At 43.5% G+C, this 25,902-nt stretch overlaps 1 protein-coding gene across 2 annotated transcripts; it reads left to right on the plus strand.

Moving 5' to 3' along the window:
* The first annotated feature begins 53 nt into the window (after positions 1 to 53).
* On the plus strand, positions 54 to 25,902 carry UBE2G1 (ubiquitin conjugating enzyme E2 G1). 2 transcript variants are annotated; one of them, XM_048067916.2, is made up of 6 exons: positions 54 to 480; positions 14,115 to 14,217; positions 17,052 to 17,149; positions 18,233 to 18,411; positions 22,100 to 22,223; positions 24,307 to 25,902. In XM_048067916.2, the coding sequence occupies exons 1-5, from the start codon at positions 69 to 71 to the stop codon at positions 22,184 to 22,186; spliced, it is 879 nt and encodes a 292-aa protein (XP_047923873.2). In that variant the 5' UTR covers positions 54 to 68; the 3' UTR covers positions 22,187 to 22,223; positions 24,307 to 25,902. The 2 variants fall into 2 exon arrangements, with proteins under 2 accessions (XP_047923873.2, XP_066835966.1); XM_066979865.1 differs by lacking the exon at positions 22,100 to 22,223.

A 25,902-nucleotide genomic window follows, 5' to 3' on the forward strand; every position in this document is an offset into this window, starting at 1 on the left:
TTAAAGAAGGGGAAGAAAAAGAAAAAAAAAAGAGAGAGAGGGAGATAGAGAGAAGTGACCTTCTCAAGATGGCGGCCGAGGCCAGGCTCACCCCGCCTCCCCGCCCGATATCCCCTCTCAACATGGCGGCGCGGAAGGGCCGGCGGCGGCGCGGAGTGCGCCTGCGCGCCGCGGCCCGGAGTGCAGCGAAATTCCTGGCGGGCGGGGGGAGGAGGAGGAGGAGGAGGAGGAGGAGGAGGAGGAGGGCGGCTCGGAGCCACGGCCGCTCGCCCCTGGCAGGGACCCTGCGTGCTGTGGCGGCGGCCGGCGCGGAGCCAGACCCCCGGGGGGCGCCGTGCGGGCGGGCTGAGGGCCACTCGCCGCCTCCTCGGGCGCTCGCAGCACCGGGAGCCGCGCCGTCCCCGGGACTCCCTCCCCGGGCGGAGAGGGGGAGAATGACGGAGCTCCAGTCCGCCCTGTTATTGCGGAGACAACTGGCAGGTACCGGCCTGGGGGGGCGGCCGGCGGCGGTGGGCGACCGGGGGGAGGCGAGAGGCGATCGGCTGCGGGAGGGGGGCGGGGGGGAGCGGAGGGCGGCCGCTGAGGGACGGGGCCTGCGCTTGGGGGGCGGGAGGGGACGGGTGTGAGGGGGGAGAGCCCCCCCGAGCCCCCCCCAAATCCCCCATCCCGCCGCCCCCTTGCCCAGCCGGGAGCTGAGGGAACTAGGCCGAGGGGGGGAGGGGGAGCTGCCTGGCCGGGGGGAGGGGTGCGGAGGGGCCGGCACGGCGGGGGGGTAGGGGGGGTGTTAGCCTCCTCCGCTGCCCCCGGCCCCTCGGGGGGCTGAGGAGGGGGAACACAACAGCCCCCCTCGGCCGCCGACCCCCCCCTTTACCCTTCTCTTCCTGGCAAAGGAAGGGGGCCAGGGGCGGGGGGGGGTTTCCGGGGTGTCTCGGTGGGGTTTTGCCAGCTGCCGGAGCGCAGCGGAGGAGGGAGGGCTGGTTGTTGTGCTTTATATATTTATTTATCTTTTTACACTCCCCCCTCAGAAACAGTACTTCAGGCCTTCGCACCTTCCCGCGGGGACCTGAGGTGCCCCCGTCCCTCTCCCCTCCCCTCACCCCCCGTGCCCTGCCGCCCGGGGAGGCGGGACGGGAACGGGGAGGGGTGGGCACACGCCGCTTCCCCCTTTGTTGGAGGCCCGGGGGGGGGGGGGGGGCTGCACCGGGGCTGCCCCCGCTGTGCGTGTGGGGGTAGGACCGCCGGCGGAGGGAGGAGCCGGCGGCCGGGCCCGGGGCCGGGAAGGGCCGGGAGCGGGGCTGCGAACGGGCCCCAGCCCCCTCCCTTTGTCGCCGGGCCGCGCCGCCGCCGAGGGGGCTCGGCCGGGCTCGGTTGGACTCGGGACTCGGGTAGACTCGGCCGGGTTCGGCTGGGCTCGGCCCGGCTCGGTTGGCCTCGGCCCGGCTCTGCCCGGCCCCGTTGCGCATGCGCGGGGTGCACAATGCGGCTCCATGTGCCGCCCGCTGCCAGATTTAAAGAGAAACGCGGCCGGGAGTTCCACCCCCCCCCCCCCCCTCAGCCCCTGAGGCGCGGCCGGGCGCCCCGCGGTGCCTCCCCTCACAGCTCCTCCGTGCCCACACGAGACGCCTGCTGGGTGCACCCAAACACAGCCCAGGCACGCCCAGAGGGACAACTCGGGGTGACACGGGGGGGTCAGGGGGAGGTTTGGGCGGACGTTTAGGGCGGTGGGTTTGGGGTGCAGTGGGGGACCACAGGACCCTGTCAGCGGGAGGGAGGGGAGTTGTGTAACCGGCTCCCTTCAGTTGTGCTCGGTGCTAGTAAGGGTGAGAAACTGAAGTATAGCCAACCACTAGCACAGGAGTTTTTTAATCCCTTTAACATGACGTTCTCTTTCATAAAAACAGGCTTACCTTACACGTGCTCGTGTTCGGGAGTGTAGCCACGTACTTCTTGAGTGCCTTCGTGGCTAGCAAGCTTCTGGCATCTGGTGAGGTGTCCATGTGGCCAGATATGCTAATAACAGTAGGCATAAGTTCTGTAAACACAGGACAATAACAGGAGGTATATGTGCTGTAGTATGGGACAATAACAGTAGGTATATGTTCTGTAAGCACAGGACAGTAACAGGAGGTATATGTGCTGTAGCATGGGACAGTAACAATAGCTATATGTTCTGTAAGCATGGGCCAGTTGGATGTGGAAGTGGACTTGCACACTCTTAGGTAGACTGCCGTTAACCCCCAAGCCTTCCTGCTCGCTGCCTTCTGAAGGTTTCACGTGTAATGGCAAAAGCTGGTAAACTTTTCCAGTTGCCATCTTACTGATTCAGCTGTGCTGACTCAAGTACTGTAGCTGTTTGTGTGACATAAAACCCTGTGTGGGGTTTTTGTGTTTGAAGTACTGTCAGTACTGTTGGTATTCTTCTTTATGTACTTTAAAAAAAAAAAAAAGTACTAAGGGTGGTTGTGGCAAGTGTTGAAGGAGAGCCTTGAATTCTTTGAGAGTCCTGTCTGGAAGAGTTACTGACCTGAGAAGGAGAACCATTTCTTCCTTATTTGATAACCTAAACAGTATCTGAACTGAGCTAAAACTAGACTCTGACACTGCTTTTTCTGATGGCAGGCTACTTGAAGTCGCAATGCAGAGACTGAGCTTCATGATGTCTGATCTTCTACCCTACTGCTGACTGTCTTCTTCCAAGTCTCAGCTGCTCCAATGTGTCTCTTTGTTTACACTCACACTGCTTGTTCTACCTCAAAACAAAAATCAACACTGTGGTATTCTTTCTTCTGGTGGGGCTGGTATTTCAGCCCTTCTGCTACATGCAGCTTTTGCATTATATCGAGTGTGGTGAGTCATTGGGTTGTACTTAGTGGTTGGGTTTTGGAGGACAGCAGACTGGCAGTGGAGGTGAGTTATGTGATCTAAACTTGTTTAAATTACTCTAGATCACTCGCTTATCAAGGCAGCTGTATTCAAACCACAAGAGGTCTGAGGTTGGAGCTGTTAGACTTGGAGCAAGACATCAGGAGGTGGAGGAAGGCTGAAGGGGGGACATGAAGCCCATGCAGTTGTGGAGCAGTTGAGGAATATGAACTTCTTTAATGAGTGATGAGACCCTAGATAGTTATTCTCAATGCTAAGATGTAAAAAAAGTCTCCAGAGGAGAAAGAAAGGTAAAACAGTAGTCCTCAGAACTGTTGTCTGTTTTACCTCCCCATATGCTGTGTCTTTTAAAAAAGGTATTATGGGGAAAATAGGTGTCTGTGACATGTAGCACTTTAATGAGTTGTTTTAGTTCTTGAAGCCTCTGTTAAAGTGAAGGTCAGCTGGTGAACTTTTTTTTTCTTTTGTCAGTGAGACTTAAAGCTAAGGGTTTTCTTAGAGTGCATTAAAGAAACATGACAACGTAGCCCTAAGATTTTCCAGTAAGTGTATAAAAACTGCTCGCTTCTCAGGGGTGAGCTGGCTTGTATTGTAACTTGAGGAGGTAACTGGTACTACTGTACCATATGTACTACATGCTTGTCCGTGTAAGCAGCACGTTCTGGATGCTGATAATGCTCTAAGAAGGGATATTCAGCAACAGTCACAAAGTGGGTGTAAAGTTAGATGTTGTGGGCTTTTCATACTAAGTAGCTTCAATGTCTCTGCGAATGAAGTAGCCATATTGCCAGGGAATTAGTAACGGGTTTAGTATCTGTGTGCTTGCCCACCATCTAGGCAAAAGAACAGTTCAAATCAAGATAGCTGGAACTTCAGGCGCTTTTTAAGAAGTGTTCAAAGGCACTGCTGAATGGGGATCTTTGACTACCAAAGGCAGGCAGTGCACTGGCACTAAAAGTGGAGCCCTAGAGGTTTTCCTGTTTGAATGTCTGTAAAGCTAAATGTCTTTTTCTTCTCAAATCAACTTAATTGTAAGCTCTAGCAGCTTCTGGAAATCTCTTAAACTTCAATAAACGTGTTCGTACAGATGTATGTTTAATCCTGATTTTTGGATCGCTAATGCTGTGGAAGAGAAGCCATGGCCTACCCATTTCCTCTAATGGATAAGGTGCAGGGAAAATTAAAAGAATGAAGTGCCTCTGAACTTTGGGGGATGGGGTATGATGGACAGACAGACATGCAGGATCAGGTATGTAGATCAGTATAACACTGGATCAGCAGAGTTTATCCCCCTAAGAGGCGATGGGGTAAAATGTGTTCTTCCTACAGTCCAAATACATCATGCTCTTTAAAAAGAGATGGAACAAAGAAGAGCAGCTTTACACTCTCAGGTCTCCAGATCTGTTGAGCCCAAGGGTTTTTAGACTGTGGCGTTTCTCTAAATGTTCTTATTTCATCTTTGTGCACAATCGTTGCTGACACAGAGTAGGCAGACTTGTCTAGTTCATCTGGCAAGACCGTGTAGGGAGGATGCAGTTAAATCAGTGGTGTGCAGTGGAACCAGAAGTGCGACTAGTCTGACACAAACACGGCTTGCTGAAAAACAGGGGAATAACCTTGCCCTCGTTGGCCAAAGTTCTGCTGCATTGTATATATTCTCCAACTTAGGATACCAAAAATCATGCTAATAACTTTCTCAAACACGAGAAACACAGCATTGCTTCAATTTCAAGTGTGTATAACTCTCATTTCAAAGCAAAAATGTCTAGTTAAAAATTAACAAGTTGGAAAACTATATTAAATACTTAACGTGGCAGTTCAACAGTTTGTTACTTTTGTGGAAAAATCTTGTAGTATGACACTGAACTAGTTGAATTTCTGGCAGTTACACAGGGTTTCCTTCAAAATATTTTAGTAGTAAATTCTGAGGGAATTACAGAATTGAGGTTGTTTTATAGATTGAAGTTGAGATGGCGTATCTCTTGGCTGGCTGGTAGTACAAGAAGTCTTTGTTTACAGTTGAATACTGGCTACTTTCTGCCTTAGAGTAGGTTAGTCCACGAGATAATACCATTTGAGTGGTACTTACTCAAAGTAATAAGTTGATGCTAATCTTCATATTAGCTTCCTTGGAGAGGTATGTTCCTGTGATAACTATTCATGATAACACAGAATATTACTTAAGTTTTACACCTGCAGGACCTTGGAATCTTACCTCCAGTATCACTTAAATGCTGTAAGACTGCTGTGTTTTAAAAAAAAAAAAAGTTTCATTTTTAGATGAGAATCAGTCTTCATTGCTGTCATGCTTTTGGGATACTTAGATATAGCATGTGCATACTGATTATGTTAACACTCTCGTAGTGTAGGCCCCCTTCATAGCAGATAATCCGGTTTTCTTGTAAGAAAGTGGCTGAAGCATTAAAGCTACCTCGCTCACACTGGCTTTATAGATAACATCACTGCTAAAAAACATGCATTGTTACAGTGACTGCAGTCTGAACAGCGTGAGCAGCCTGAATTTCTGTTGCACCACAAGTAACACAATGGATGTGACTTGTGGCAAACTTTGCTAGCCACACATGTTGGTTTTTCAGATGCTCCTGCTGCATGAATAAGCTGAACGGTGCTTTTTTGACTGCGATCACAACAGCAAAAAATCCAGGGATGCTGACAGTTTTGGAGAGTGAGGTCTAGCTAAACCTCAGAGTGGAGGGGCTTGATGACTCAACCAGCTACTTGAACAAATGAGATGAGCTACCAGTAACAACCTGCTTCAGCACGTTGGCCCTTGAAGGGCTGTCTGTGGTCACAGCCAGTTGGCTCTGGTTAGGTCAGTTCAGTAATCTTTTGGGGAAAGAACCAAGCTGACTGGAAACAGTTCTGTTCCCTTCTCTGCTCCCCCCAAATGGGGCATTGTAATTTGCACCACACTGTGGATGTATCTGGATCTGACAGTGGAATGACTTATTTCTGTTCTGTTAGGGGATACTGGAACGGGAGAGTACTACTGGAGATGCTGTAAAATAAGGAGTGGAAATAATACCTGTTGAGAAAATGCTTCCATTAGAGTTCCTGATTTATCGATAAGATTTTTATTTGGAGATGTTAAATCGTCCAAATCCTGCTAAAATGTCTTGCCTTGTGTAACTGTTGATAATAATTCCAACTTCAGTGTCAATGAGTTGTCTGCTGTAGAAATGTAAACTGTAAAGATTGGTTGTCTTGCCATAGATTACTCTTTATTTTGGTCTAAGAGAAATGGAATTGAGATGGACCAAGTAGAGTAAGTAGTCCTCAAATAAAATATGTTGTGACTATAATGGATTCTGCTTTGATTTTTCTGCATCTCATGCCACTTTTTTATGCAAGACTTGGAACAGCACATGCACGTTCAAGTAAGATAGGATTACTTGTGCCCTTTCATAGTTGGTACACATCTCTTTTCTGAACTCCTGTTATTATAAGCAGTCTGAGAATGAGTGGACTTTGTAGATGAAACTTGCTTGCCTCAAATAGGCGTTCTGCTTAATTTTCTTCCCCTAGTGTGTTTAATGTAATCTTTGTTCTAATCTAGATGTTTTTGTTTGCCACCTTCGAGGCGGGGGTTTTATGAAGGTCTTTAAGCATGTGAGGTATTCTGCAGAAGTAAGCTTTTAAGTATTGGTGCAGAGTGGGATGGAAGCACTTAAAAAATAAAATGCAGCTGTTTCTTTTCAGCGTAAAGATTGGGTTCTGATGAAGCAGAACTTCTGAACTAGAAGGCTGCTGCTGTTCTGAAAGTATGAACTAACCAAATACTGAAATGTGTGTGAAGTCAGATGCCTGGAGAAGGAAGAGCAGGTGCTTTGGGTGAGGAAGGAGGGCATGTAGCTCTTGAAACTCTCACCGTCTCACTTTTGTCCCAGTGTATGGGAACAGAATCTGGTAACGCTTCACGTTGCGGGTCTGTGCTATCACCATGCTGCACCTGCTTTGTGCTTCAGTTTTCAGTGGTGTGTGGCTATCTGTCAGTAGACTGGTCTTGGCATGATCTGTCGCGTCAGGAATCTAGTAGGTCTGCGCTCTAGGCTACCTACCCTGCAAGTGTAAGTGTTCGTACTTAGTTCTCTTCTCCTTCCCGCTCTCAGGTCCAAGGCACATCAGCTGGAACAGAGATCAGATATCCAGACCCTGTAAGAACACTAAGTATAGCAATCTAAACGAAATAGGATTCCATAAAAATAACTGCTGTTGTGGGGGTGAATGTTAGCAGTGCTTGTTCTGGTTTAGACTGATAGTAAAGACTCTGATGGAAGCCCTTTGTAAAAGCTTTCCCATGCAGTCTTTCCATGTGTGATGACTGTTAAGGGAAACCTGTTTTCTTGCAATTGTCACACCACCTAGTATGTCAACCCAGCTGGCATTTTAGTTGCCTTACTCTTGGTACTGATCTGAAAGATGATGCTGTCGAGAGTCACTTAAAGGCAGATGTCTTAAACAATTCTGAATGACAACATAATTCAAATTCAGGTGCAAACCTGTTATTCGTATGAGTGAGAGAAGAGAACAAGCAGGAAGTGTGTCCTTGGCTTGTCCACCAGCTTACACATACGATGAAGAAAGTTTCTGAACTCTTCAGATGCCAGCATCTCCTTATGGCAGTGCTGTGCTACAGCCTTTCTATTAGACTTCATAGAATCGTGTTTTATTCTTGTATGTGAACCCCAGATTCCTGAGCTTTTCATTCTGTTCAGCAGTGCTGTTCCGTAACTAATGCGTGTGAGGGTTGTTCAGAAGATACTTAGATGGATTTTTTTGTATCCTTAGGCTGTCAGTAGTTTGTAAACAGCTGTTAAATAAATTTTTCATACTATCCATGGCAAACTCGTCAACTATATGAACGAGTGACACGTAGGATGACAGTTCCCTTGCAGAATTCTAGCAGTGTATGCGGTAGACATCTGAAGCTCTGGAGGCTCCTTTGTTTGCGAGAGAAATAAGCAATTGTGGAACATGATTCATCTGACCTGTTTTTGACATCTGCTTTGGGATGAGATAACTGGAGTCTTGAACTCCTTATCCTGATAAGGTCTCTACTGAATGCTGCTGAGGGAGCATCTCAAATGTGCGTGTACCCACCTCGTACTTCAGTGACTGAAGAGTGCACACTAAGGGCAGGACGAGGGTGGCACTTGTGTTATTACTGAGTACAGTGGGTGAATGTGGCCCCATGCTGTGACTGACTCTTTGGGCAAACCTGCTGAAGGTGTTCTGGTGAGAAATGTGCTGCTTCTCAGGTGTGACCCTGAGAATCAAGATTCTTCAGATCCTCTTGACTCCCTGTTCTTCCCATCCTCCCTCCTGCCCAAAGCTCAGACCTTACTAGGACTCTTTCACAGGCTTGTTCAACCTCAGTATTAACCCGGCTGAGGTAACTGCTGGATTCTGGTGTGACTGGAATAGAAAAGCATGCTTCAAGCAGTCTAGTCACAGGGGCTCTTGAGGAAATGGTTTGTTTTTCAATTTCTACCGAAATGAGTGTTCATTGTAATTTGAACACTGGTTATACATTTACTGCTGAGAGTCTTTATTCCAGAAGCATGTTTCAAAGCCTTAAACAGTACTTTGAAATTCAGAGATTTTGGTCAGCTGTGGCCCTGGCTAGGAAGTTTATTGGGGCTGAAAACAAGAACCAGACAAGAAACCTCCAACTCTGTCCTCCCTCCTTCCCAGACCTGCTCTCCTGCGTGCATCCTTGGAAGGCTGTGCAGGTGTAGCTGAGGAGACAGCAAGAGGAGCATAATTTGCAGCTGTGGAGCATTGCGTTAGGCTGATGCCCTGAGCAGCTTGCATGTTGATGCTAAAAATGTACCCTCCTGACAAATTCTGTGATCCCAGAGGAGAGCTAGGGCTGTAGAAGGCTGTGATGCTGCCCTCCTCAACAGGGGACAGTGCGTGGAGCACTGCTAATCAGTTGCCAGGCTGAAGTTAAGAGCCAAATCTAGAGATGCTACTGAAGTGGTTGATATAGAATTGTCCTTAGGGCAGGTTTGTATTTACTGCTTTGGTCTCAGTGCAAAATAAATAAAAATGTCCTGAGAACAAAACTATTCTGTCCGAACTGCTCTCTGGTTTGTCACTGCCGGAGTGGCAGCCAGGAATGCGTGTGCATCATGTGCTATGTTTTGACTGAACTTCTTGGATGAGCTCGTGGAGCAAGACCGAACATGATGAAAGCAGATAATATGGAGAGCTCTGGGAGCAAGTCTGCGTGAGGAGATCGTGTTACTTCAGCAGTATCCCAGCACTGATCTTCTAGATTCAAAGACCTGCAGCTGTGTACGTCAGCAGAATGAAGAGTCTTGGAAATCATACGTGACCTCGGTTCATCTAACTGTGGAAGTCATGGTGTGGGGTATGGAGGAGAGGAGCCTAGGAGGGTTTTCAGGCTCACCAGCTGGTGCTAAAAGCTCCTGTACTAGCGCTGAGGCTCACAAAAGGCACCCAAGAAGAAGCAAGCCTAATCTGTAGCAAACTGAAGCCTCTGTTACATCCAATACCTGCCTGTGCTGGGGAACGGCTGCGGGTCAGGGAGATGACTTCTCTGGAAGCCTCAGCTGGGACTTGGTCTGTCCTCATTTTGTTTCTGCTTTGGACTCAGTCCCCTGGCAGCACAAACCTCAACCACTGTGCAGCTCGCTGAAGAGGCTGCTATTTAAAAATACTGTAGAAGCTTGTACTTCTGAAAGCTTTGTTCGGTGGTGTAACTTAACCTCGGCAGTGTTGGTGTGCAGTGGTTGGCAGCTGAAGCGTCAGGCTGAAACGCTGAGATGCCGCACATAGCTGCTGCCTGCAGCCACGGGGCTCTTTCTGCTTAGTCACTTCTGTTGACGCTGTTGCTTTTGGATTTCTAAAAGTCTCCTGGTTTCAATAAATGCAGCTTTAGCGAGTGTGGAAACATCAGTAGCTTGGTGTAAACTGAACACAAACTGGCAGCATGGCGTAGGGTATGGTATCGGCTCCAGCTTAAGGCGATGGGATCTGGTTCTGAGCTAACCCACCACGGGAGCACCGGGTTGCTGGCAGGCGGTGTGAGAAGCCAGGCGCTGGGCATTAAAGCCTCTTCTGGACTTAAACGACTCTGTCATGGGCCTGCTGGCATCTCCCAAAACAGGTATTGATTCAGGACCGGGACTAAAGGAACCGACAGCCTGATTTACGAGCAGCCACAGGATTCTTTTCCCTGCGCGTTGCTGCCTGGCAGCTGCCCAGGCTGGTGTGCGCTGGCTGTCAGCTGCGGCTTGAGCTGCTGAGGACTCTACCTGAGGGTGCTTCTAGAGGGAATGTAAGAAATTTTCCACTGGGAAGAAAAGTTTCTGTTACATTAAACTATCAGAAACGCAGATAATTTTGGACTAAATACTAAACAGTAGTGTACAATGCATAGCAGCAAGTAACCTGCACTGAAGTTTGAGCATGGACGTGATGGAGATGTGCTAGTGTGCACAGATTTACACTGAAAAAGTACAGGATGTCTCCAGTTAAATAAAGGTATTGGAGAGAAATATTGTGTCGAAAAATAACCTGGAGGGGCGCGGTTCTCAGTAGGTGTCTGACTTCTCGGCTTTTCCAGGACTAGAGTCCAGCCCTGCTCTCCAGCGGGGCTCTGCAGAGGACCCGCACCAAGCGCTGGTTCCCTCTGCCTGGCAGGAGGAAGGAAGCGAATCCTTTGCTCGCCATCCACGGATTTGTCTGGGAAAGCTCCCTCCCATTCAGTCCACAAGCAGTTAAGTGCCGGGGGTGGTGGGAAGTGACAGACGGAACAGGTGTCTGCTCTGGGAGCAGTGTCAGTGTCACCGCTCCGCCTGGCAGCAGCCTGCCGGAGCCTGGTGCCTATGCTCCTTGCATCCTTGCGTGAGCTGTGGTGTGGGTACGTGGATTGGGGGAAAGATTTTGCTGCTTTGTGAGCCTTAGCTCATGGAGAGAGGTGTTTCTACCTCTTCTGATATGCAGCGGTGGCTCTGTCCAGGAAAAATAATTAAACAAGGCTTCGGTGTTCACAAGCTTTAATGAGTAGCAGCTCGTAACTGTCCACGGTAAAACAACCAAGGACGGTGATTTTCACTTCCCAGTGCAAAACTTGGCTGAGCTTTCCTTTTTTTGTCTGCTAACGAGCCGTTGGTGGATGTTCTGTTTAGCATAAAATTAGCTTTTCCATGCAGACTGTCTAACTCGCTTGTGGTAATGCTGCGTGCCTCTAGTGGAGAAGGTGCTCGAGCTTATAGCCATTGTTCTCCCTTACGTGAAAGTGTTTGTGCAGTAGCTATTTAAACCGTGCTTCGGTATTGCTACAGAGAAAAGAAAACGGGAGAATTTCTTGCAAGCAGAGGCTGATGCCACCTCCAGTAAAAGAAGTAACATCACAATTTGCTTTATAGGTGACATCCCCTAAGCAGATTTTCCTAATCGCTGCCACCAAAGGTGTTTGTCAATGGCTGTCCCTCTCGTACAGCTTACAGGTTTCTGCGTTACAACAGTTGGTATCCAGCAACCTTACTCCTTCTCACAAGATCTCTTGCCATACAGCGCTGCAAGGTCTTTGGTATGAGTCAGAATGCAAGAGCTGGCTTTCATTGGGAACAAGTATGTGAAAAATGCTTCAAAGGAGCTAAGGATTAAAAAAGCTGTTATCTGGAGGCTGAGACAGATATAAAAAGAAATGGAAGTAGCACAAATCAAGAAAGAGAAGAAAAGATGTGCCTGCTGGACTTTAAAATAGTGTGGCATGCTGAATACTTCAGCATTCAGAAGCATCCTTAATTTTCCACTTTTAACTTTTTGTTCAGCGTTATCACTGACAAGTGATAACTGGCAACCAGTAACGAAGCTAAATGGGAACAGCTCGATGTTAGCAGTTTACACAGGAAACTTGCCATAAACTGATTTCTCCCTCTGGAGATGTAGAAATGAGGGAACTTGTTTTGGAGGCTTACTTTCAAATTTGAAAGTCTTAGGATGCGATGCTCAAATCTAACATTTGCACTTTCTGTTGACTCCTGTAGTTGTGCTGGATGTTTTTTCTGCATCACACTACTCACACCGTAGTGTGTAACATCAGCATCCTGAACAGAGGCGTTAGGACAAATCCTTTCTTTTTGCACAAACAATAGACAACTTCTAATAAAACCCCATGAGCAAAAGCAGATCATGTTCAAATATTAATGTCATAGATCATTTAATATCTGGTGCTGAAGGAATTTCTGTAGCAGGGAGGTGATAGGGGACTGGTAAAGCACAGTATTTTTTTGGGAGGGGTGGGCTTGCTCTTCTGCAGCAACTGCTTCTGACTCCACGTGACATGCTTATTCTCTCTGTCCCTTTAACCTAAAATTGGATGGGATTGTTACTCAAGCTTATGCAGTTGTTTCAACAAAGGCTCTGAGATCTCGGAGGGTGAGAACTGGCTTGCTTAGCAGAGGTGTGGTTGTGCTGTAGGTTTGGGTTTTTGAAACTTGCATCTTGGTTAGGCAGCCCATGGTATTACCTTTGTTTTAGGCATTGTTTAATGAAAATATGATGTGGTTCAACACCTCAGTCTGTTCTGTGCTGCAACTCAGAGCGAATGTTTGACTTAATCTGTTGACTGAACCACTGCTGTGTAGGTTCTAAGAAAAGCCCTTCCAACATACTGCCAAGAAATGAAACATTTCTTGGGATTTTAGCACTGACTCATCTGTGTGGATAAACTTGACTCTGAATTACCAGTGGCTGAGTGAAGTCAATATTCCTGCTATCCACCTCCTCAGGATCTCGATCCTTCGTATGAGCTGAGCACTCTTAGTGTTTGGACTTACTTGTCTGTATAGAGCTTACATTGATTATTGTGGCTTTTTTTTAACAATGCTTTGAATAGTTTAATTCTTAATTAGAGCAAACACTGACTGCAACCTTATGGACAACTGGGTTTGGATGTAATGGTAGCCTCCTTTCCATAAAGGTATGAAGCTCTCACTTGAGGTTCTTCTCTGTCTACCTGAGGGCATTACAAGGAGCCCTAAACTCAAGTCTGATATCTAGAAACCAACACGAAATACAGCCGTTGCCATACATTTTACACAGAAGGAATGTATATAGACTAAGTGGGGGGGATACAGTGACCTCTAACTAATGGGGGCTGTGTGATGCCTGGCAGGATTTAAAATGCATGCAGTAGCAGCTGTAAAACAAAACAAACCCTGATGTCATATGGAAGACAGACCAGTTGAATGAATAATTTCTTCCCCCATTCCCCTATTCTAAATGCCAAAGATCCATCTATCATGAGTTTGTACTGTTCGAAATGCTGTATCAAGAACTTAAATTTGGCATCAGTTGGCATTTAAATTGGTGTCTGACCTGCAGCAATCAGCTGAGACATTCTTTTCCCTACCCCGACTTCCCTCTTTAGGCAGTACTCATTTGAGGTGTTTCTTCCCAGATCTTGTGCTTTTTACTGGAGCAGGCTGAACACAGTTGGTAGAGTCTGTATCCAGGCCTGACTTCTGTATAGCTGTTTCCAGATAACTTCCTATCTGGCTGTAACTATACAAAGTAGCTTACAAACTTAGAATCCTGTTTTGCTTATCACTAGTGGATAAAACTGTAAAACAAACAAATGAAAAACATAACAAGCTTATCTTCTAGGCTCACTTCTAATAGTTCAGAATTTAGTAAATTATCATCTCCAAAATGCACTGGGCACATATCTCAAATCTTTTCAGAATCTGAAAAGAATCATTTAAGGGACGTAGGATGTTAGTTTTAAATAAAGAATGTGTGTGACTCTTTTCTTCTGTTAACATTTTTCTAGACCTAAAAATACACTTGAGTTTAATCTGGTTGCTCAGGGTTCTTGTGAAATAGTGTGGCTCTTTAACTAGTAGCAAACATGTGGCTTTTCTTCATTTGCATGCACACCTGGTGGCAGCTAGTTTAGGAGAACATGTCTGAAGGTGCTGAGTACAGCTTGGTCATCCTGCTCTCGATGCACTCAGCTGATGGTGTGAGTCAGGCTGGGTCTCCGCTCTGGCAGCATGCAGCTGTACGTGGCAGGGAGTTGAGGATACTCATCCAGATCATAAATCCATCAGCAGACACCAGGTTGCTGAAAGTCGTGGGGTTTTTTTGGTCACCTACAGAGGCATGAGCAAAACCAGCGAATAAATACAATAGGCACCTAAAGTCACTCTTAAATTCTTTTTCCTACACAGAGCTCAACAAAAATCCAGTGGAAGGCTTTTCAGCGGGCTTAATAGATGACAATGATCTTTATCGATGGGAAGTCCTTATTATTGGTCCTCCAGATACACTATAGTAAGTACTGCTACTTATATAGAAACTTAAGTAGAACTCTTATTTACTAGTTCTAGCTCCGTCTAAGTAGAGATGACCTAAATCTTCCTACTAAGTTAGGTAATGCTGTTTAGTTGCTAGTAAAGTATTTGTAAATAGCTGAATTTGCTATGAAGTTCTAAACCTCTTTGCTCCCCTGGGAAGCTGCAGCACTGATCCTGTTGTGCACTTGTGTGGAAAAGAGAGGATAGGCTATGCTTAGGGGCAGCTTGGTTTCTATGCATTGAAGTAAGGCAGGTGTAATCTGCTTGCTGTCACTGCTGTGAGGCTCTAGCTTAGCTGATAGCACAACTTCAAACCATTCCAACTTCATGCTGGCCACTGTAGGAAAATATTTGAGAAGGATGCAGTTGGGAAACTGCAGCAGGCCACAGAACAAGCCTCAAGTCCTTGCAGTTTGAGATGGGTCAACCCTTATAGTGATCACTGTTTGCTGAAGGAGAATTTCCCAATGTGACCTAGAGTACTTTAACGCTGATCAGATTTGTGTTGTAGGCAAACCTTGCATGGTAGGCTTCAAAAAAGCTTGAATCTTTATCCTTGCTCCTAAGGGCAAGATTCTTTAATGGACAGTTGCACAAAAATGCGTGCAGTTCACAGTGTAAGTTCTTTTGCTGGACTTGAGTTTGCTGTGCTTGTCAAGCTACACACATATTTATGTATATATGTATCTGAAGCACTCTGGCATATGCAGTGCAGTAGCTTTTTAGAAAACAAACAAAAAAAAAACCTCTGGCTAATTGAGAGAATAACTTCTTTTTCTCAGAGGTTGCATATGATCATTTATTCTAGCTCCTGGGAAAAGGTTTTATGCCCTGAAAAGGTCAGCTTAAAGTGTAGCTCTCGAAGATGAACTCTGTTCTCCTTTATTAAGCTGTTCCAGTGGTAAATTACTGATACAGAAAGCCTTTTAGTAGCATTTGCTCGAGGTCAATTTTAGTTCCAATATCAAATCATTGTATACCTTTGTCTGCAGGCTTCTGAGAAAGTAGTTAAGCACAACAATCAAATTGCTTTGGCTTGTCAAGCTCGCTACATTGTGATTCTCAAGTCTTGCATGAGAGGAGTTCTCCAACTTGTGTTGACCTCTTTTTGAACAGTGTTGTAGTGGCTACATTATATTCTCATGGCCACTTTATAAATACTGTCAGTAAAGACATATTGCTTTTAATTGACCTTTTCCTTATATGTTTAAAATTGCAGTAGCATTTTTTTCCCCACTTCAGTAAGGTGCTGAGCTTGTTTTGAGGCTTGTTAGATAGCAAGCTCTCTTCTGCTCTAGTCCTTAGCCACTTTTTGTGTTGTAAACTCAGGAAGACTAGACTTTAGACTTAGTGCATGATGCTACTGATAGAGGCTCCTTTATCAGAAATATTGCTAAAAATGGTACTGGTCTCTCTTGATTGACAACTCAATTAATTGGATACACACTACAAACCAGGTAAAACTTTATTTATATGATGTTGATGAGGCGCAACCAAGTACCGCCTGGTTTACAGCCTGGATTTATTATCTGCTCCTTTAAGAAGGGAAGGTGGAACTCTTTACACTGTGAAATGTAGAATTTAATTGGTTTGGGGCTATCAACAAATGTAATTTAACCTTCCTTTATCTTGCCTAGTATGGATGTTAAAATATCTGGTGTTTCTGGAATTCTTACCCTTCCTAGGAAGAGTAATAATTCTTTGGAATTTGCATTCCTGAAACTTGTTAAAAATGAATGCTGTGGGTTCAGATCCCCTCAGCTGCTCTCTTTTTAAAAGCCAAGTCATTTAGATATAGTGTTGTTTTTTGAGACACCTGCTAGAATTACACATCTTCTTTTATTGTTGGTGGTAAAAACTTATTTTCTCAGTAGCCTGTGAGCTCTGGATGCAGGCTTCTTCTCCATTATGAATAGAGAAAAATAGATGCACAGAACAGCTCTTTCTTACTCCAGTTCTCATGGGAGTGGCTGTTGAGGAGTAGCTTGTCATACTGCATATCTCATGCCACCTTCTTTGGAGGTTATGTTCTAGTTTTGTAATGTCTGCCTCTGCAACTTCAAACTTGGTAACAAACTTCAGTTACAAGAAACGATTATATTTGCTAAGTATTCCATCTGTAAGACTTCCTCTGAGTACAGGCCTTCACTTTTCTCAGAAAGGAGTATTTCTAGGTATTGAAACCTAGCTACTTAAACTGTTATTTCAGTTAAATGTGGACCTGACTTTATGCAACTCCCACATAAAAACTGGATGGCTCATTTATTGTTGTTCTCCAGTTTAGTGGGTAAATGTAATGCTGAAGACTTCACTGTTGTGCCTGAGTCCATTTAGATGAGTATTGAAAAGGTATTACGGGTAGACATGAACTATAAGCTTTCTGTAACTTTTCACTGAGGCTGATACTGAGAGATTAGGACAGAGGTGTTTAAAGGAAGAATATAAACAGATACCTGTGGGGCTGTACTTGAGAGTTATTGGCAATATTTTTGTTGTTAACAAATGTGCTGGGAGGAAAAACGAGTTGTAATTCCAGATACTGAATTCCCTGTCACTTTTTTCCTATGGAATGTCATTCCAACTCTTTAAAAAACAAACAAACAAAAAAAGGTGTTGGGGAACTGGCAGCATCTTGTGAAAGGATCTTCTCAGTCTAGAAACTCCTTTCGTTGCCTATAAGAATGTTGGTACTGCTAATTAACAACATGTTAAGCTGTATGAGGGGTAAACGTAGTTTTTGGTGCATCAGTAAGTTCCAGCCTTCAACTTAAGCTTACAAGAAACTCTACTAAGATATTTTTGATTCCCCAGTGAAGGTGGTGTTTTCAAGGCTCATCTTACTTTTCCAAAAGACTATCCACTGAGGCCACCAAAAATGAAGTTCATCACAGAAATCTGGCATCCGAATGGTAAGCAATGTCAAAGTTCCAGCTTTTTGCAATTAAGAATGAAAATATTAGCAAGACAAATGAATACAATTCTGTCTGTGTTAGAAGTATTAAAATATTTACATCTTTCTTATGTGAAGACAACAATAACTAAACATGGCAGAGTTTTTAATAGTGCTGCTCTGAGAGACTGCTCCTAGAGTATCTTTCACTAGTTTATTGGCTTCTAGGTAACTTATGATTATTTTTTTTTTTACATATATATCTTTTAAGTGCAAAGTTCTGGTCTGAGGAGAGTGTTAACTTCTATACCTGCCTTCTGTTATACCTTCAAGTGTTTCATTTTTACTGTATTACCAACTTAACAGTTCAGTGTAGAAGGCCCAAGGTTGTCCTCCTTCAGTGAAGCATGGAAGGAAATAACAGCATCTCTTAGTCGCTCCAGAGATGACTCTTCCAAAGGTTTCTTTTATTTCTAGTCTTCTGGACATAGATGGGAAGGTGAAATAAACTGGAAGAGGGTTTTTACTGGGAAGTAGGAATGTTTTTTAGGTTTTAAGTCTCTAGTGGAGATGTAGATGTTGAAAGCTGGGAGGAGACCAGCACAGTGCTCCTGTCATAAGGGAATGTGAATGTGTTGGTGCTATGTCAGTTGCAGCTCTGGAAATGTCAGAGTACTTGCCAGCAGTTTCTGATTCTAGCAACTTAAGTGATATTCCAATACATTGCAGTAGTATCCAGCTGATGCTTATGCTGTGGAAGAAGTCATCCTCCGATTTGTTAAACTTTAACAGGAAAAAAAAGACCTTCAGTGGAAGCCTAGTTAAATTAGTTTTGAGAGTTGTTAGCCTGGTGTTAAAAAATAATTTCTTCCCACCCATGTATTGCCTCCTCCCCCAAAAGTCTAGGCATAGTAAGACTTCCACCAAGCCTTGTTTCTTAGAGATTGAGCTCTGTAACATATAATTACTTTCCTTTTTATAAACTTTATTTCACCAACATGTTTTTAGACTAGCTGGAGTGAAGGTTAACGGTTCCATAAGTATCCTGAAGAAATGCCAGCGTGTTGTTCATTACTGAAGTATGCCTTGTTCTATTTTGTAGTTGACAAGAATGGTGATGTCTGCATTTCAATTCTTCATGAGCCTGGAGAAGACAAATATGGCTATGAAAAACCTGAGGAACGCTGGCTTCCTATTCACACAGTGGAAACTATAATGATTAGTGTAATTTCTATGCTGGCAGATCCCAATGGTGATTCTCCTGCTAATGTTGATGCAGCGGTAAGATTTTTTTTTTCTTAGCCTGCAAATTGTCTTTAGTGTAGAAACAAACTTGAGATAGTATTTTGCTTCTACTTTGACAAACAGTACAATAATTTTTCAGGTGAACTTTGTACAGCATGGACTAAGGCTACCTTTTTGTTGCGAAAAACACTCATGTTGTGAAATAGAATTTCCAGCTAGCCCTGGTAAATGTCTTAGAGAATGCAAGGGAGAGATGCTGTCAAGCTTCGTAGGCAGTGGTTTGATTTCTCCTATGCAGTAATGCAGTTACTTGTAGTAAATAACTTGAGCACAGATGTATTTCAGTAAGCCTCGGCTGCTTTGGTCTCATGGAAGCTGGCTGTAAAATCCTGTGTGGTTATATATGTGTAACAGTTACAAGTGCTGTTAAGTTTAGCTGTGGAAATAGACATATTCTAGAACCTGTTTATGTTTGTAGTACATTATTTGTATAAATTAGCAACATTTTGTCTTAATGAATCTATTAACGGCTTAAATAACTCACTTTGAAGGGAGGGAGAAAATTTAGTGGGGGTACCTCAGTATAATTTTGTTGTGATTTTTTTTGTATTCACCTCTTTAAAACAGTCTTAACCTGAACATGGAGTAGAACTAGGTTTGTCTGTGCAGGTCTGCTTAGAGAAAATACTTGAAGGCTTCGCTGGGCATCCGGCCTTTAAGTCTGGCATTGTCCCAGACTTGAATGCTTGAGTGAGGGAGAAGGGCACAACTTATAGTCAGAGGCTGGGGTGAATTTGCAGTGAGGATCCTGTCATAAGTGTTTGATGCAGGAGTTCCGTGCAGCAAGCACAATGTTTCTGGAGCATGGCCTGTGCTGCGTGGGTGTATAAACACAGCTATCGGATCTCTAGAAGAGCTGCTTTTATAGCAGAACAGCAATCAGACTAATAACTGTTTGTGGTGGGGAGGGAAAAAATTCTCAGTTCTGGGGGAAGTGGGAGAACAGACTTCTGGCCCCAATCATCTGAGAGATGCTAACATAGTTACTTTCCTTTGAATTACTCTTGAGTTGCAGTACAGAAATGACTAATACATGCAACGTGGTTGCAAAAGAGAAATTCCAGGTTTAACTGGAAGAGTGAGGAAAGGGAGATAGCAATTGGAAGACACAAAGTTTTCTAGAAGCATGTTAACTTCCTCTGTCAAGCTAGCTTTTCCTTCCTAAGGTGGGCAGGAGTTTAGTTTCTGGAAGCCTTTCATCTGCTATGCTGTTAGCGTTTCCAAAGGTGGTCGAGCTTTGCTGAAAAATCATGTGAACAGTCTTATGTGGAACAAACTTAATGGGGTAAGAAAAACAAAGCCGCCAGAAATTGTAGTGAAGAATTTCCACGTTTAATATTCTTTTGTGTTGGACCTCCCCTTCTCTCAGCACTTGTGGAAACAAATATCCAGGACATGTGGATGTTTTCTGCTGGCATACTTGAGAGCACTGGAAGGAGCAAGTTATTAATGAAATGCTAAAAGTACCATCAGAATTCCTCAGCTTATGAACTCGTGTGTGTTGAATGTAGGTGACCTAACGCTGGAGAAAGCTTGTACTTCTAGCTATACTTATCACCAACTAGCATCATAAGTTTTGTTTTTAAATCTTTCTATACTGTACCCCACTCTCTATCAGCTGCCTCAGGAGCAACTTTGTACATGAGAGCTGTCTTAGAGACAAAATTATGCATTTGTTTACTGGCTGGTAAGTTGGTCCAGCCTTAGGGTAAAGACTGAAAATGCCTTAAGGAAACAACTTTCTTTTACCCCAGCCTGAAAGAACTGAAAGACAGTACCGAGGCATGACTGATATAACTTTGCATGCTAGTAACTCTTTTTCTGACTAAGATGTTAAGTAACTTTTAAATTTAGTATGCTGCTTCAGCAGCTTAGCATCTCCTGCTGGACTGTAGATTGCATCCCCTTCGTGTTAACCAGAACATCCTCATCAGGGTAGTAAAGACTTGGCGGCTCATGTCCTCTTTTCTGGTCTGCTTATCGAGGAGTCTTCTAGTTTACTGCAGCAACAGCATTTGGCAGTTACTAAAAGTTATTTTGCTCTCCTTAACTTCTAGTCTTCAGTGAATCTAGAAAATGAGGTGTTTACAGGCAGGTCATGGCAGTAAAGAGCAGGGGAAATAGCTGCTTCCTGGAAAACTGAAAAATGTGGGTTGGAATACTCTCTTGGGGTGGGGAAAGTGACAGACAGGAACCTGAGTGCATGCTGTGAGAAGCAGACAGAACTAGTTTGTAACCTGAAATGAGAGTTTTGGAGAGTGTTGTCAAATTGGGAACTTAACTTGGTACTTAATTCTGAACACTTGCCTCATAGAACTACAAATAAAGGGTAGGAAAACAAAATACCGAGAGTCTGAAGCTAGGAAAGCGCACATTCAAAGCTTTTCTTGGCCTTAAGTACTCTTGTGTAAGCTGTCCTGTGTCCCTATCCAAGGAACCACATGCTTCAGGATTAATTACTAAAAATGGAGAACAAACTAATTAGTAGCCTTGTTTGTGCTTTCTTTGGAAAGATAAAACACGCTGGGCTTTCCAAGATGTTGACTGGTTAGGTGAGCGTGGAGGTGGTGAATGTAGGGATGTACCAGTTATCCCAGTTTTCTCTCTCGCATGTGCTATGGCCTTCACCCCATGCGGGGGGGGGTGGAAAGGTGTTGCCTGCCAGGTTACCTCAGGAAGAAAGTGTGATTATTTTTTTTCCAAACCCCATAAGAATGTTGATAATATACTTAAAAAAAAAAAAAAAAAAAAAACCACGAAGAACCCTGTATTTCGTAAAATATTTCCTGTCACTTCCTTGCTGGGCTGTAAGGCAGCACACAAGATGTCAACCTGTGTCTCAGTGTGTGCTAACTCTCCTGTGCTTTCATCTGAGTGCTTCGTGAAGCTGACACAAAATAGCTTAGAGTGACTGCACTTCTTCCTGTGAGGTTTTAGTGATACTATGGTTTGCACATCTCTGGGTTCAGACTTATCTCTTGCCTATCTTCATGTTCATCTTTGTTCTTAATCTGTGTAGTTCTGAAATCAAGTACATGTCCCAGGGACCATCTCCGTAGGTATGCTGAGTGTTCTGTTAAGGTCTTCCTCGTGGAGATGATACTGTGCAGCTGCACCGAACTAGGAGTTTTTTCTTTCTAAGGATACTGTTGTGCCTCTTCTGAATACTCTGACTTCTGTACTTCTATCCTGGGGTGTACTAGCTAGATGTAGAGAGTTGAACTGTCCTAAAAGTTGCAGAACTACTGGCTCTACAGTAGCTGTGTGCCTTTTTGTTCATCACTGCAGTTCAAGCCAGTTCCTATAACCCGTAACAATAGCTTGTGGTCTGCAGTTTGCTTCTGCTTGTCAGGCTGAAATAAATGGATTTCAGCCCAGGCATTGCAAAATGCTGGTAGCTACTAGATTAGTCTTGGGGAATGCCTAAAAGCCAAGGGGGGGGGGGGAGGCTAAATCTTCACTGTCTTGTGAGCAACTTGCATGAAAACCCAGAGCAAGTGTTCAAGCCCTGAATGTTACAGGTATTTAGTGAATAGCTCAATGATTGTAAGCAAACTTAGGTGTTGACTAGATGGTAAATGTCTGAAAACAAACACAAAGATTCTTCCTAGAGCTTGCATATGGTTATAGCACTGACATCTGAAAGCTGTCTATTCAATTACAGAAAGAATGGAGAGAAGACAGAAATGGAGAATTTAAAAGAAAAGTTGCCCGCTGTGTAAGAAAAAGCCAAGAAACTGCTTTTGAGTGACACTTATTCAGCAGCTAGTAGCTTCACTTTTTTCAGGGTAAGTATCCTTTTGAAGAAGAGTTAGTTTACCTGAGTTGAGGATTTTCTAAGTGTTGCTGAGTTCAGTTTTTTCTCAGAAAGGAAAAAAATCTTCTCAGCTGCTTGGTCTTAGTGGAGTTCTTTGGCTGTGTGCAGCCAAATGACTTCATAGTTAAAGCAATGCTTAAACTTTCTAGTGCAGTAACAGCCCTTCTGCCTAGATTGGGGAACTTCTGAATAGAATAAATACAAGAGTACTAGAGAAGTTGCGATTCCCTTCAGCAGTGTTCATCTTGCTTCCCTAATAGGACTTAGGGATTACTAGTGTTGTACTAGAAAGGAATACTCATTCCTTCATGTTCATTATTGTGAAGAACACTTTTTTTTTTTTGAATATTAAAAGCATCCTGTATTGCTACCTTAAGTTTATATGCATGTATGTGGCACTTCTCTTGCAGTTATTGGTGGCGTGTTGCTTGTTTTAACTAAGCTTTTATTGCCATTGTTAGGAACTATTCAGATAAGATTGTTTCGGGTATCTATGGGACTTTTTTTAACAGTCTGCTAGTATATCAGAACTAAGTTGAGATATTAGCCATAGATTATATCAAGAAAAGTGATATTCTCTTCAGGAGCCCCAGAATGACTTTTTCACCGGGGAAGCTTTAGGAATAGTTTCAGAAAAAGATTCTGCTTGAAAACTGAACTAGCATATCTGAGAACCTGTTTAAGTTTTCATGTCAGAGTAGCTGATGTGGTATTTACACTCTTTCACCCTGATAAAATGAATTCCTGATTCCAGATGCTTACTGTAATTTGAACAATCCCATCTTCAGTGTTTTTTTTAAACAATAAGTACTCATAGAAAGTGCTGTATTAAAATGTGGCCTTTAAATACATGGCCTTTGGTTACTTTAATCTTGGTACGCCAGAAAATTCAACTAGCTAATTTTCCACTCTTGCGTTTTCAAAGCAAAACAGAACTTCATGTTGAAGCTGCCCTTTCTTAATGGTTGGCTTGGCAAGTAAACTATTCTAACCTATTTTGCTGGGGAAGCCCAAAAACATGTAATACTAGAGTGCCCATATAAAGCTTGGGAGGGAGGTGGTGGTGGAAATATGGTACTGTGTGTTGTACAGAAGGGTTGTGCTGTCTGGACAACTAGAAAAGCTTGTCAGATGTTCCCACTACTCACAGCTTTTCTTCACGAAGGTTGCATAGGAAGTATTTGCTTGTTTTACACTCTTGGTAGTAGTGCTTCTGGGAGGAGTCAGGGTGTGTATGTGCTCTGTGACAAAGTAGTACTGCAGCATCTCTCCTGTGAAGAAATGCTTTGATTGAACTGAACTCTCTCCAGAATAGAGAAAGCGTGAGAAGTTCATAATTCTGTCCAAAGACTAGGCAAAGGAACTGAATGGCTTATACAACTGCCCTGAACCAGAGTGTAATAGTTTGTAATGTAACTGGCAGTTCTTCCTTAGGGAATAACTGAGCAATACTCCAGAATATCCTGAATTAACCTTAACTCTGTTGCCATGTTAAACTTGGCCATAGTGAAACAATGCTTCTGACGAATACTAAGAAATTGGTTGTAATACTTCTTTGGAAGGCAAAAGTTTTTCCTAAATCCTGTTGACTCCTAAGTAAGCTGTGGGTGATGAATTGGATGAGAAGGGGCTTTGTAGCTGGCTTCAAACACTGCTTGCTGCTTAATGAAGCACTGCTGTGCCACTTTGTACTGTACTTCGCTGTTGAAACAGCATCCATCCTTCACAGTAAGTGGTGCACAGAAGCTTCGATGAAAAACCTATAGGTGTTTAGTTTTGTGTGAATAATCAAACCTCTACACACTATGAACTTGGCAAGCAACACAAGTGACAGGAGCCTGAAAGACTGATAGTTGGGCTGAGTCGCACAGTATGCTGAACCTAACTCGAGTCTTTCTCAGGTGATGCTTTTGGATGTATGCATCTTCTGTACAGAGGTAGGTAGACTTCTTGAATAAGTAATACGTATCTTCCTTGAGTTTGAAACACTAAAGTTTTAAAAATAATTAAGGATCATGAGTGTTTTTATTCTAATAATTGTGATTTCTTTGTAGGTCTCCAATTGAGAAACATGGCACTGTTTTTTTCCTGCACTCTACCCACCTATTGCTGGACTTCTGTTGTTACGAGTTGGCAAACACTGGCTGGAACTGGGCTGCAATAAAACATGCCAGTTATCAATGCTGACAAGAGCCTAACAAGTGCCAACACAAGATGATTACGCATTTTGAAATCTAATGAACTGCTTTAACCTTCAGGAAGAATTGTAAAGATGTGTACATAGCACAACATGATCCGGATAATATATATACTGTTCATGTACATCCACAAATACACATTGTACCAAATAATGCTGTCTGTAGTTAGGAATAGAATCGTGTAAATTCTAAAGATTTTAGCAGGTTTTTCTTTCCCTATTCATTGTTTCCTATCAGTTTAAAAAAATCGAAACAACAAACAACAACTTGTGAAGCATGTCAGACTAAAACCAATTAGGATTAAAGTCTTTTTTCCACTTTAATTTTCCTTTGACCCACTGAGGCTTAATTAAAATCTCTTGCTTATTGAAGTTTAGTATCTCTTTTGTTTTTTGGAAATGTGCTCCCTTTTATTCCCTCATCAGAACTTAAAATTTTCCTAATTAAACCTGAAGGGATTTGCTATCAATTACTTGTGTCTTCTTTTATGATGACCTTTGTAGTCTCAAAGGTGCTCTTTTTTTCCTTCAACCCTCTTTTTTTTAAAAAAAAAAGAAAAAACAAAAAGCCCAATTGCACATGCTTCTTGAATTGGGTATAGCAATAAAACTGGCCATGGAGCACCCTTGAGCAGCCTGCTGGGTTTTTCCCTTCCAAGGGACTTGAGTGTTTTCATTTGGAAGTTGAATTGACTAAGTTAGTCCAAGATGGGATGAGCTGCTTTTTTTTAATGGGTGACTTTTTTTTTTTTTGCCTTTTGCATTGCCTGTTTGTGGGGTGGGGTGTGTGAGGGAGACTTGTTTTATCTCGAGGTTGAATTCAAGCATGCGCATCTGTAGGCTTTCAAATGACTAACTTCTGGGTTTGGTATCAAAAATAGTTTTCTCCTTATCCCTTTTCTCTCTTCTGTGGCCCTTCATATTCTTTGCCTTCTACTTCAGAGTTTCCTCACCTAATGTACAAAGAAAATTGCGATGTATATTTTCATGTAATTTGATTTTTGGAATTCTGTCACCTTCTGTAGTGAGTTCTTCCAAAATATAATTTTTTCCAATAATAATGTGTCAAACTGGCTGTCTTCAGTATCTAAATAGGAAGGGGGAGCTGCAGGTGGAATGCAGTTTACCTGAACATCTTCAGCAACCTGACATAAGCAAACTTCTGTTTAACTTGACATACTGTGTTTAATCTTGAAATTAAAAAAAAAAAAAAAAACACACACTTTTCTTCCAGTTGGAACCATCCTTGTCCCTCCAGTGAGCAAATATTAATCTCACAGTATCTGATACTGGAGTTTCCCAAGCATGCCTGAAACACCTTTCTACCAAAGAAACTTTATAGAAGATTTTGCAACTACCTGACTGTTCTCTGCTCTGTCACAGGTTTGTTTTATCACAGTTTTTAACAGCAGAGTAACCTACTAATAAATAAAGAGTTCAGTGTTAAGAATTA

Source organism: Anser cygnoides, chromosome 18, assembly GCF_040182565.1.
Source record: "Anser cygnoides isolate HZ-2024a breed goose chromosome 18, Taihu_goose_T2T_genome, whole genome shotgun sequence".
Taxonomy (NCBI): Eukaryota; Metazoa; Chordata; class Aves; order Anseriformes; family Anatidae; genus Anser; species Anser cygnoides.